The sequence below is a fragment of the Epargyreus clarus genome, unplaced genomic scaffold (genome assembly GCF_041222505.1).
Source record: "Epargyreus clarus isolate Ecla_fem2 unplaced genomic scaffold, WU_Ecla_fem_2.2 ptg000007l, whole genome shotgun sequence".
Lineage (NCBI taxonomy): Eukaryota > Metazoa > Arthropoda > Insecta > Lepidoptera > Hesperiidae > Epargyreus > Epargyreus clarus.
The window spans coordinates 7,059,426-7,071,959 of record NW_027332215.1 but is presented as its reverse complement, the minus strand read 5'-3'; the positions used below and the strand labels follow the sequence as shown (position 1 = coordinate 7,071,959).

General features: G+C 33.9%; 1 protein-coding gene across 1 annotated transcript; it reads right to left on the bottom strand.

The window, feature by feature from the left end:
- Window positions 1-9,464: 9,464 nt before the first annotated feature.
- LOC140743354 (uncharacterized) lies at window positions 9,465-11,997 on the bottom strand. The gene is made up of 2 exons (XM_073074529.1): window positions 11,064-11,997; window positions 9,465-9,473 (listed from the first exon to the last, which is right to left on the bottom strand). Exons 1-2 carry the CDS (start codon window positions 11,817-11,819, stop codon window positions 9,465-9,467), a joined length of 765 nt encoding a protein of 254 aa, XP_072930630.1. The 5' UTR covers window positions 11,820-11,997.
- Between the last annotated feature and the right edge of the window lie 537 nt (window positions 11,998-12,534).

Here is a 12,534-nt window from a genome sequence, read left to right as displayed (position 1 = left end):
GCGCACACTTGCGACATTAAACGCGCTCATGGATCATTATCCGAACTGTGATGTGCTTGCTGATGACTGGAAGCTGATCATGTCTGTATGCTTGGAGTTCTGTGAGTTGTCTGTATGTGAGATCTGTCTAGTTAGTGTAAGTGGCCTCGGCCGTTCTAATTAGATCAATAAAATAAATTAATAAATATATTAACGTACAATTCAAAGAAACATATCTATAAACAGAATAATATAACTATAAAAGCCGCAACTTGCTTGATGTCAATCACACAAGTTCAATTTTCACAAGTTTTATATAATATTTGCCACACTTAGTTAATTATATGATTTAAATTCGTTAAAATAGGTTTAATATATACATATTTATATAATATAATAATATATACATATTAATAATAATAATAGGTTTAATATATACATATTTATATTTAATATATACATATTTTTATATATATATATATTTATTTTATATATATACGCTCGTATAAACTATTTTCATTTTTGTTCACATTAATAATATAGCCTTTTTCTTACAATATAATAACATGAGCCTATGGTAACAAAAACTGAAAGAATTGGCCAAGTGAGATTTGAACACGGAGGATTCCGTACCACTAAATTGTCATTTATTTTTTAATATTTGTTATCATAGCAGCCATAGAAGTAAATGTATTGTTAAAAATGCAACTATTTACCGATTAGGGTTCAATAGAAGAATAGGATTCAATTCAATAGAATAAAGCGAAAAGCGCTGAAAAAAGGGGTATTGGTGTAGCGAACTTTTTATTTTTTTAGTATTTGTTGTTATACTCGTAGCAGCCACCGTTATACATACCCTGCAAAATTTCTAATGTCTATTTATGGCCTTGTGACAGGTGAACAGACAGCAAAGCTTAGTAATAGGATTCCGTTTAGATAGTGAACCCTAAAAATGATCTTAGTGGTGCAACTTCGCCCACGCTCAAACTAGTTCACACCAGGGTTGTTGCTGATGCAGGTTTTTACTAGATCAGCGGATGCTGATGCTGATGCTGTATTTTTCAGATTAATATCAGCTGATGCTGATGCTGATGCTGATATTTAAAAATACTAAATATAAATATATTTTATACTGAGGTATTTGTACGTCCCTTTCGAGAATCGTCTTTTTAATCGACTTCACAAAATGAGGCGGTTTCTTAATTCGACCGTATGTATGTTTTTTTATGTTTGTTCGCGGATAACTTCGTCGTTTATGAACCGAACTGGATGATTTTTGTTTTGTTGAAAAATAGATATTTTCAAAGTGGTTCCATTATAAGGACATCAGAGTCTGATTGAGGGGAACTTTCAAAAATCGGTAAGGGTGACTAGTGCGTTTGTAAAATTTTTAGTATGCCATCACTAAAAAAGGTGAAAAAAAAATACCATCGACATCCATGTCACAATGCAAAAATCCACTGAAACAAATTTTGGCTTAGTACATATCTCCGAAGCCGGCGCTCATATTGAACACGCTGTTTACGCCGTTATCCAACGAAATATATTTAGCACCGACTTCAGAACCATGTACCAAACCAACATCCACTTCAGTTACCCTCCACTCTGCAGTGACATAGAAGTCGGCATTTATTTGTTTTTATTTTTTATTACAAATACTACACTGTGCCGTATCTTTGTTCAATAACTAAATATTTGGTCATATTGCACTTTTCACTGGATGTGGCATTATGAATTGAATACATAATTCTGTGATTGATTGATAGAACTATCATCGAAATTCATTGATGTCTGACCAAATTACGTTGTCAATACAATCGAATGATTGTTTGATGAGGGAACAAGTGACAACTTATGTTTATAAACCGTCTGTGATTGGCTAAAACTCCACGTGATTTAAGCTCGGTCCCGCCTTCAACGAACACGTTACAACTTCAATATCAGCATTAAAAATCAGCGTCTTTTGTTGCGGATGCGGATGCTGATGCTGATATTTAAAATAAAGCTGATAATCAGCGGATGCTGATGCTGATGCTGATATTCGCAACAACCCTAGTTCACACTACGCCACTGGTTAAAAAGGTAGTCCATATATATTAGGGTGTCCGTTATTTCCCAAATTGGATTTTATTCTGCGAACGCCCCTCAAATTTTTAGGTTATGACCTAAAAAAAATATCTGACCCAAACCAGCCCTTAATATTCACATTAACCCGTGCCTGAATCATAATACATTTCCCATTTAAATAACATGGGATTTTTGCACTTTTTGCAGTTAATTTTTTTCCACCGAAACAAATGTAGCTAAAAATACTTTGACAGCTGTTTTTTGTAGGAAATTTAACGCTCTTCAAAAAAGATCTGAATGCTTTTTGCGATAAAATTTACGGTTTAAAAGTTATTCAACGATAAAGTTGTATTCATAGTTAAATTCATCGTTTTTTTTTCAATTTCCACCATAATTTTTATTTATATCAAGCTAAATGCATATAGATAGGTAACAAAATAAATAAATACAAAATTTGGTTAAAAATAAAGTATATTATTGCTTATAAATAATAATTTCAAAATATTTATAGTTCTTTCTTCAATTCTACAATTTTTTTGTCAAACATTTTTTAGTTGCAGTGGGATATTTCGCTCTGTATTCACTTACAACTTGAATCAAATATTGTTTTTAATTTTTCGTTTAATTGCCTTAAATTCACAAATTTTAAAAAAGAAAATTATTTAAACACTTAAATTTATGTAGAATCACGTTTACATAGGGCCTATTAGAGTTACTTTATAATTTTATTGCAAACAAAAAGCGATAGTAAATAAAAAATAGGAACATGATGAATTTAACTATGAATACAACTTTATCGTTGAATAACTTTTAAACCGTAAATTTTATCGCAAAAAGCATTCAGATCTTTTTTGAAGAGCGTTAAATTTCCTATAAAAAACAGCTGTCAAAGTATTTTTAGCTACATTTGTTTCGGTGGAAAAAAATTAACTGCAAAAAGTGCAAAAATCCCATGTTATTTAAATGGGAAATGTATTATGATTCAGGCACGGGTTAATGTGAATATTAAGGGCTGGTTTGGGTCAGATATTTTTTTTTAGGTCATAACCTAAAAATTTGAGGGGCGTTCGCAGAATAAAATCCAATTTGGGAAATAACGGACACCCTAATATATATCTGCATGTGTCGTGGATTCATTTTTATTAATGTAATAGTGGTGCCCGCGGCTTAGCCCGCAATTTAAATACATAATATGACATAAATAAAACAGAAAACTTGTACCTTCATTAGAATGACAGTGGTGCCATCTGTCGAAAATTGGTCTTACCAACTCCGAAACCTTCGTGGGCTCTTGCACAACAACTTTGCAAAAGATCATCACTTGATCAAATGCATAGTTTCCGATTCTATAAAAATATATAGACAAATATTCATTTTTATATAAATAGATAGATGATCGACTAACATGGATAAGTAAAGTAACTGTAGGTAAATTATGAAAAAATCGAATTTCGATCTTCTGGGTTGAAAGATCGATTGACTGAACCGATCCATTACTGGAGATCGATTAAAATAATCGTTTTTTTGATTGAAAAGATCGATTCTCCGATTAATCGATCTCAGATCCCGTGGGATTTCCGGGATAAAAACTAGCCTATGTCCTTTCTCGGGTCTCAGACTACAATTCCAAACAACAAGATCAATCAAGATCAAGATTCAAGATGTACAAAATTCCATTCAAATCGGTTCAGTGGTTTAGCCGTGAAGAAGAGACAGACAGACAGAGTTACTTCCACATTTATAATATTAGTAAGGTTTAGTAAGGGAGTAAGGATTTGCTGACGAATACATTATTTCAGTGCTTGTTTGATCCTGATAACCTTTTTTTTCGCTATCCTCGAAAAAATATCGTAGATATAATCGATTCTTATGGCCTCCATGTTTTTGTGAATCGATTTATTGCACTTCGATTCGAATCGATTCAAAAATCAATCTTTATCCCTATTATAATCCCAATAAATCTATATAAACAAATATAATGTTGCAACCGTCTCCGATTGCAAGAATTGACATTTTTAAACTCATGGTTATTTAGAGTATGTCAAAAGACCTACAAACGTAGGTAGGATCCATTACTGGAGACCGATTAAAAAATCGACTTTTTTTGGTCAAAAAGATCGATTCTCTGATTAATAGATCTAAGATCGCTATCCCTAGTTCCCGTGGGATTTCTGGGATAAAAACTATCCTATGTCCATTCTAGGGTCTCAGTCTATCTTAGTACAGAATTTCATTAAAATCGGTTCAGTGGTTTAGGCGTGAAGAAGAGACATACAGACAGAGTTCCTTTCGCATTTATAATATTAGTAAGGATTAGTAAGGATAAGGATGAATCCACGATGGAACAATAAAAAACATACATTACAAAATAATAAAATTATGTCCAATTTAGGTACTAGTTAACGAAATTATTTAAGGTAATATGTATTAATGTGTAATACAAACAAGTAATTAATTTAAAAAATCAAAAACCCGACTGCACCAAAAAGGCTGAAGTAGAATTTCCAAAAGCAGTGAAATAGGCATTTCATTATATTTATCCAGAAAGCCAAATACAAAGTTTCATAGTAGCTGTTATTATTATTTTAAATTAATTACTTGTTTGTAACTGTCAACAACAAATGCGAGTGGCGACATTATAAGGCCGTACGTAAACATAATTTTAAAACTTTTTACTTTATTTCATTCGTTTATTTTAATCCTATTGTATTCATTAAAACGCTACGTTTGGAAACGAAAACGCTGTGTCGTAATTCCGTGTGGGATAGTGTAACAGATCCAATCGCATGAGAATTTTATTGAAGCGTGGCTTATACGTGTTTAAATGATTATATTACCCGACTTCCAAAGAAGGGTTATGTTTCTTGCGTGGGTCTTGCATGTTTGTCTTTCTTTATTCACTCGGATCTCACAAACGGCTGGATGAATTTCGACAGTTAGGTCGTTTGTCCACCGCACCGTCACCGACCCGAGAACGAGATTATTTCGGGCCGATTTTAATTATGTCATGACGGCGATAGTTTGTCCACCGCGACCGATATCGGCGATTTATTTTGTTCGATCGATATCGGCGTGTGACGGCAGTGTATGGACAAGTTCCAACGTGTTTTATATTGCCGGCACATCGGCCTCTTGAAATATTGACGGCCGGGATGACGGTGCTCGGGTGACGGACGTGCGGTGGACAAGCAGCTATAGTAAATGTATGTACGCTACTTCGGCGCTGATATTAATTATAATCGGTATCGGCTCGGTGACGGTGGCGGTGGAAGAACAGCGTTAAGGTGTTATTATATTCATCTCAAATACCCGAGTGCGCGAGTGGTGCGAAATAGTAACACATTTCAAAAAAAAGTAACTGAACCTATAAAGTAGGGTATCAAATAAAAGTAAATTAAACGGATATTATAAAAAAAATATTTGTATATATATAAAACAGCAAGGTAACTGACTAAATGACTAATTCACTTTTTAGAGATAAACGTACAGCCGGTGCAGGGTAGAATTACATGATTTTTATCCAGCAAGCCAAATACAGAATTTCATAGTTGCTTCAACATTGAAGGGTGTTCAAATGAAATTTGAACCCCTATTTTACCCTCTATGAGGTTTATTTTTCGGAAGCGTATAAATAGGTGTATCCTTGTTCCTATCCAGAAAACCAAATACTGAATTTTATAGTAGTTGCTTCAAAATTGAAGGATTTCAAAAATACTGTCAGCCCCTATTATACCCTCTTAGGAGTAATATTTCCAAACAAAAAACCGTTCTTTGTACTTATTAACGATATATAGAGAATCTATGTGCAAAATTTCAGAACTGTAAAGTCCTTGGTTTAGGCTGTACGTTGATTTCTGAAAAATGAAAAAGTCATTTAGTTGGTCAGTGCGTGTAGTTGTAGTAACGACGGCGTACTGTCAAAATCCCGACCATACAACAGACTATTTGTGCATGTGTAACTGTGTGAGGTCTGAGAGAGCCTTTATTCTGAATAATACGTAGTTTGTATTTATAGGATACTACAGGAATAATATAATATCAAGACGAAATCATTAAGATACATTTATTTTTAAGACAATTAAATGACAAGTAAAATCTTCTAAAAATGTACATACATGCCACCCCAACACTTATTTATAAATATATATATCAAAATCAACAAATTCAACTAGTGTGATACGGGATCGCCAAAATGTACAACTGGTTTAATATTACGTTTCAACCTGGCGTTCTCCATCGGCGTGCTTGGACCGGTAACCTGTGGACTAACAGCCAACGGACTTGAAATTTTCGGTTCATAAATCCTTGTACCTGCCGGAGGAGAAGCCAGCCATATTCGGTTGCTGAAACCGACGCTCGGAGTATTAATGCCGCATAAAGAATTCTCTACTCGTAGTTTTATTTGGTCAATATGTCTCTTAACTTGTAACCCATCTTCCTTACTAACTAAGAAAATCCTAGACCCTATATATTTCTCGATTTGGCCTTTAATCCACCTTTCTTCCCCACTATATTCGCGTGCCCATACTTTATCACCTATATTAAACCTTCTAACCTTCCTAACCACCTTTTCGTCTTGTTGAACTTGGACTGGCCGCTCTTCTACTACATCTTTCCTTAGGCAATCCAATCTCGATCTCAGTCTTCGCCCCTGTAACAGCATCGCTGGCGTCTCACCAGTCAAACTTTGAGGTGTATTCCTGTATGCCAGTAAAAATGATTGTAATGCCTTATCCACTTCCATATTATCCCGTATTGCTTTCCTAATAGTCCTTTTACACAGGTTTACAGCCCCTTCTGCGGCTCCATTTGACGCCGGATGATAAATTGGGCTAAAAATATGATTAATACAGTTACTTTCCATAAATTGTGCTATCTCTCTGCTTGTAAATGGTGGTCCATTATCTGAAACTATACATTTTGGTAATCCAAAACGAGCAAATGTTTCTCGTAAAACTTTAATAATGGTCCATGCATTCGTTTTCCCGACTTGAAAAGCTTCGATCCATTTAGTTGTAGAATCAATCAATATAAAAAATGTTTTACCTTTCAGTGGACCCAAAAAATCCATATGCAGACGACTCCATGGTTCAATCATGTCTGGCCAAGGTTGAGCCGGTGCTTTTGGAGGCGCAGGAGATTCCTTCACACATGTCTCACATTGCTTGCACAATTGTTCAATGTCACCATCAATACCTGGCCACCAAACAAAACTTCGTGCAATCGCTTTCATTTTAACTATGCCCATGTGCCCAGTGTGTAATTCCAGCAATATTTTCTTACGAAATGAGTTTGGTATAATCATCCTATACCCCCACATTATACATCCCGCATCTATATATAATTCATTCTTTTTTAACAAAAATGGTTTCAGCTCTGGTTCCGGACAATGTGATGGCCATCCTGATTGTAAATAGGTTACCAATTTGTTTAATAATGGGTCTTCTTTTATAGCTTGCGATACTTCTTTATGAGTAACTGGCAAAAAATTGTTAACAAAATTTACATACGTCACTTCATCATTATCAGGTATTTGAGTATTCAAAGGAAGTCTGGACAACGCATCAGCACTGTTTTCCACTGTCTTTACGTATTCAATATCATAATCATAACCAGATAAAATAACCGCCCATCTCTGCATACGCGTCGCAGCCATGATTGGTATTCCTGCTTTCGGGCCTAAAATTGCAACCAATGGTTTATGATCAGTCCTAAGAAGAAATTTCCGACCATATAAGTATTGATGAAATTTTTTAATACCAAAAATAATTGCTAACGCTTCTCTATCAATCTGAGAGTAAGATTTTTCTGCGGCATTCAGAACTCGCGACGCGTAAGCTATCGGACGTTCGCGACCGTTAGGCATAATGTGCGATACCACTGCCCCGACACCAACACTACTGGCATCTGATGTAAGAATAAGTGGTAAATCCGGATTATAGTGTGCTAGAACCTCACTAGACATTAAATTATCTTTTACTTCTTGAAAAGCGATCTCACAATTATCAGTCCATATAAACTTTTCCCCTTTTTTAAGTAAAGAATATAAAGGATATAGTAACATGGTAATATTCTTAATAAATTTTCCATAATACATAACCATGCCTATAAAAGCTCGCAATTCTGTTACTGTAGTCGGCCGTGGTACTAAACGTATAGCTTCTACTTTCTCTGGGTTAGTACGAATGCCGTCCTTATTGATTACATATCCCAAATATGTAACAGACTCGGCAAAGAAAGTGCACTTCTCTTTCTTAATTTTCAAACCATAGCGTTGTAATCTATCCAATACCATATATAAGGTCTCCAAATGTTCTTCATCATTTTTACCAGTTAAAATAATATCATCTAAGAAAACTCCTACTCTAGGTATATTATAAAAAAGTTGCTCTATCATTCTTTGAAAAATTCCCGGGCTCGAGGAAAGTCCGTAAATTAACCTATTATATTGGAATAATCCTTTATGGGTATTGATTACTGTATATTTTCTAGAAGGTTCATCAATTACTAATTGTGCATATGCCTGTGATAAATCTAATTTAGTGAATTTTTCACCTCCTTGTAATTTTATTAATAACTCTTCCACCCTTGGTAAAGGAAAACGATTTACCTCTAGACATCTGTTTAAGGTTAATTTGTAATCTCCACAAATTCTAATTGTACCGTCTGGCTTTACCACCGGTACAATTGGTGTAGCCCATTCCGATGTTTCCACTGGAGTAATTATACTATCTTTAATCAGTTGTTCAAGTGCGCGTTCGACAGGTTCGCGCAGTGCATACGCCAGCGGCCGCGCTCGCATAAACACAGGTGCTGCATCCGGGCGTACTCGCAACGTCACCTCTCCACCCGTATATAGGCCCAAGCCATCTGAAAATACTTCCTTATATCTGGAATGTAGATACTGCATATTAAAAAAACTATTAGACTTAATATTATTACAAGCCAATTCCTGAAATTTAAAATTCAGTTCGTACAACCATTCTCTGCCTAATAAGGGTTTCTTTCCGTTATTGACAACATACATATCCAAGTATTTACATTTATTTCTAAATTTAACTAACGGCTTGATTTTACCTAATGGTATAATTTTCTCACCCGTATAATAACACATCGTTAAATTAGTTTTCTTAATTGGTAAATTAATAAACATTTCTTTATATAATTTATAACTAATACAAGATATGGCGCTACCTGTATCTACTTCCATATCTAACATTTTATTGTCAACATTAATGGTCAATATAAATGGTTTGTAAAAATTAATATTATGAACATTAAAAGTATTAAAACCAACCTCATAATAATCCTCCTCACTCTTTGAGGGGGAAACATTGTCGTGAATTTCGTTAGTGAACATTTGACCATAAATATTGTTCATAAGATTTGGACACATCTTTTTAAGATGCCCCTTCTTGTTACATACTCTGCAAACATAATTCCGAAAGGAGATGTTTCATTTTCGGCCATCTCATGTACACTATATCTAAAAAACACGAATAATTTGTATAATTGAAGAAAAATACACATATATTTTGATAACGTAAAGTATTCCTGTTTTAAAATATTTAAAATAAGCATCCTCATTGAAATATTAAATATGGCGGAATACTGTCAATGTCAAGTTTTCAAAACTGTCGATGTCGGTCAGGGAACCTATGTGTACCCCACACATAGGTTACTATACTCTTTGGGTGTCGGTAATTCTGTATTTCGCTGTTTTTGTCGTAAAGTTATTGTTACCTTAGTACTTTACAACCTGGCTTTTGTTTTGGGTATCCCGTCATTGTTTCTGAATTTAATTAATTATTTATAATAATTATAACAAAACCTCCTTTTAAATAATATCAGGTTTTATAGATGTAAGTGACATGTCAAATTAAAAAAGAAGAAGTTGTCAATTTGATATGTGTAAAAGTGGATATATACATATTATATAATAGCGGAATCCAATGTAAACGTTGAATAAATATGTACTGATGAGAAGATTCCATTTCAATCCTGAATATGTTTCTGCTCTGTGCTGCTTACGATTTTGGACTGATTCTAACTTACTTGTTTACCCAGCTTATGTTTTATGGACTCTTGTGATTTTCGTGCGATCGCTGTGGATTGTGTTGACAAGGATTCAATATCATCAGGTAAAATATATATCAGTTAGTTGTATTAATCGTGAAATAATCGTTAATAATAACTAAGAAGCTACTCTTTTAACCTAGACTTAAACTAGACTTAAACTAGAGAAGCTAATCTTTTGACATTTCTCTTTTTTTTAGATAATTACAATAGCAAGACGAGGACATTCTTGGGATGACAAAATAATCAGTTATTATTGCAACTGCATCGCTGGGCAACAAACCGTACTAGTAGGTAGCTGCGCTCACATTATGACCATTGTTTGATGTTTGGGCTGAGCTCGTCATAGGATATTACAGAACCTGCTACATGATCGGATAAAAATATTTATAAGGAAGATATTGAAAATGAATAAATAACGTATCTAAGTGAAGAATAAATAAAATATTATAGATGTGTACTGAAAGTTGTTTTATTTACACACTTAAATGTTTTAACTAAAATAAATTGTTATTGAAGTACATATTTTGATATGTTTGTTTTAAGTCAAGAGTTATGGAAGTAAATATAATTAATGTTTATCAAATATAGGTATTGTTTCTCAATACATACAATACAATATTTATAGATCTACGCCCATTTGCGTAAAAATATATTAAAAAGTATATAATGTATATAGTAAGTTAAAATAGAATGACAGATGACATTATTACGGTAATCACTACCGCCATGATGATTTTCCACTGTTGTGTTGCAAGTTTAAATGTAAATTATTGTTTTTTAACAATAAAACGGACAAGATTTGAAGAAAATGAACGCCTACGAATTGTTCTTTGCATGTTTTCTTAGTTTTTAGTATAGTGTACTAAAGGTGGCCGGGAGCCCATACATTTTGAAACATCTCCTTTGCATGTAATTGTCCCGTGCTGTCGACCACATACACTGCACCGTATTTGGTTGTCTTGACCTTCATTTGCGTTTATTCCTCTCTGTTGTTGTCTATATATCATTTTTCGCCCAAACGCTCTTTGAGCTTGACTCGTGTCAGTTCTATGTCCGCTATTTGAACGATAACTATTTGGTAAATTTCCACCAAGTGATTTCAATGGTATTTTGGTGTACTCAGAAATTCCATGATGACAAGACGACTCTACCATTGCGTCATGTATCTCCACAGGAAATTTGACTGCGGCCGCATTCTTTTCCGCCGCTTCTATAGCCACCGCCAATTTATATGCCTTTTCAAAGGACAAATCTTCTTCTACAAAAAGTCTCTGTCTCATCGTTCCGCTATTTAATCCGCAAACAAATTGATCCTTTAAACTATCCTCCAACCATGTTCCGAATGCACATCCTTTAGACATTTTTTTAAGTACTGCTACATAATCGGAAATGGTTTCACCACCGCTTTGTTTTCTATTACGAAATTTGTACCGTTCCGCTAATAAACTGGGTTTTGGTTGCAAATGATTTTGCATTATGAGTATCAAGTCTGCAAATTTCTTACTAGCAGGCTTATCCGGGGTACAAAGTGTAACGAGGAGTTCATAACTCTGCGCGCCCATTAGGGTAATTAAAATCGGAACTTTATGCACTTCCTTTGTATTATTTACAATGAAATATTGTTCTAATCTCTCAATATACATACCCCAGTCATCATTCGCCATGTCAAAATGTTCAATTTTTCCGACAGCCATATTTTTTTAAATTCTTCGAATTACAGTAATAATATGAACATAAATCCCATCCTCGTCGCCAAATGAATAATACGTAGTTTGTATTTATAGGATACTACAGGAATAATATAATATCAAGACGAAATCATTAAGATACATTTATTTTTAAGACAATTAAATGACAAGTAAAATCTTCTAAAAATGTACATACATGCCATATTCCTTAGTGTATATCAATTCCACGAAGCTACGCGTTAAGTCACATTGAAGATACATTTATTATCTAATTATTATTAAAATAAGTATTTGAAGATAAATTAATATTATTGGTAACGCCCGTTATAATTAATCAGTCTATTCATTTTTATATACAAAGACCGAAATTTAATAATTTGTAGTGTAAAGAAATTGTCAAATGTCGATCTTTAGTAAGATCTTTAGTAAAACATATTTGATTTATCAATAGCGGGCGGAACTTGACGCAGTATTTACTAAATGACATATAAGCCCTAATGGATGTTGTTCAAACAAAAAGATTAAACTTAAATGTAACCCATAATTCGCGGTGTAAGAGTCAGATGAACGTATCTACATTTTGTCAATTTTACAGGAGAGCAAAAATAGTGTGAAAATTCGCCACTTCAAACTTTACCAGATTATTAATAGAGATAATATACAGTCGTTGAAATAATATACAGTCGTTGCCATTTCATAAAAGACTACATTGTGGACAGTT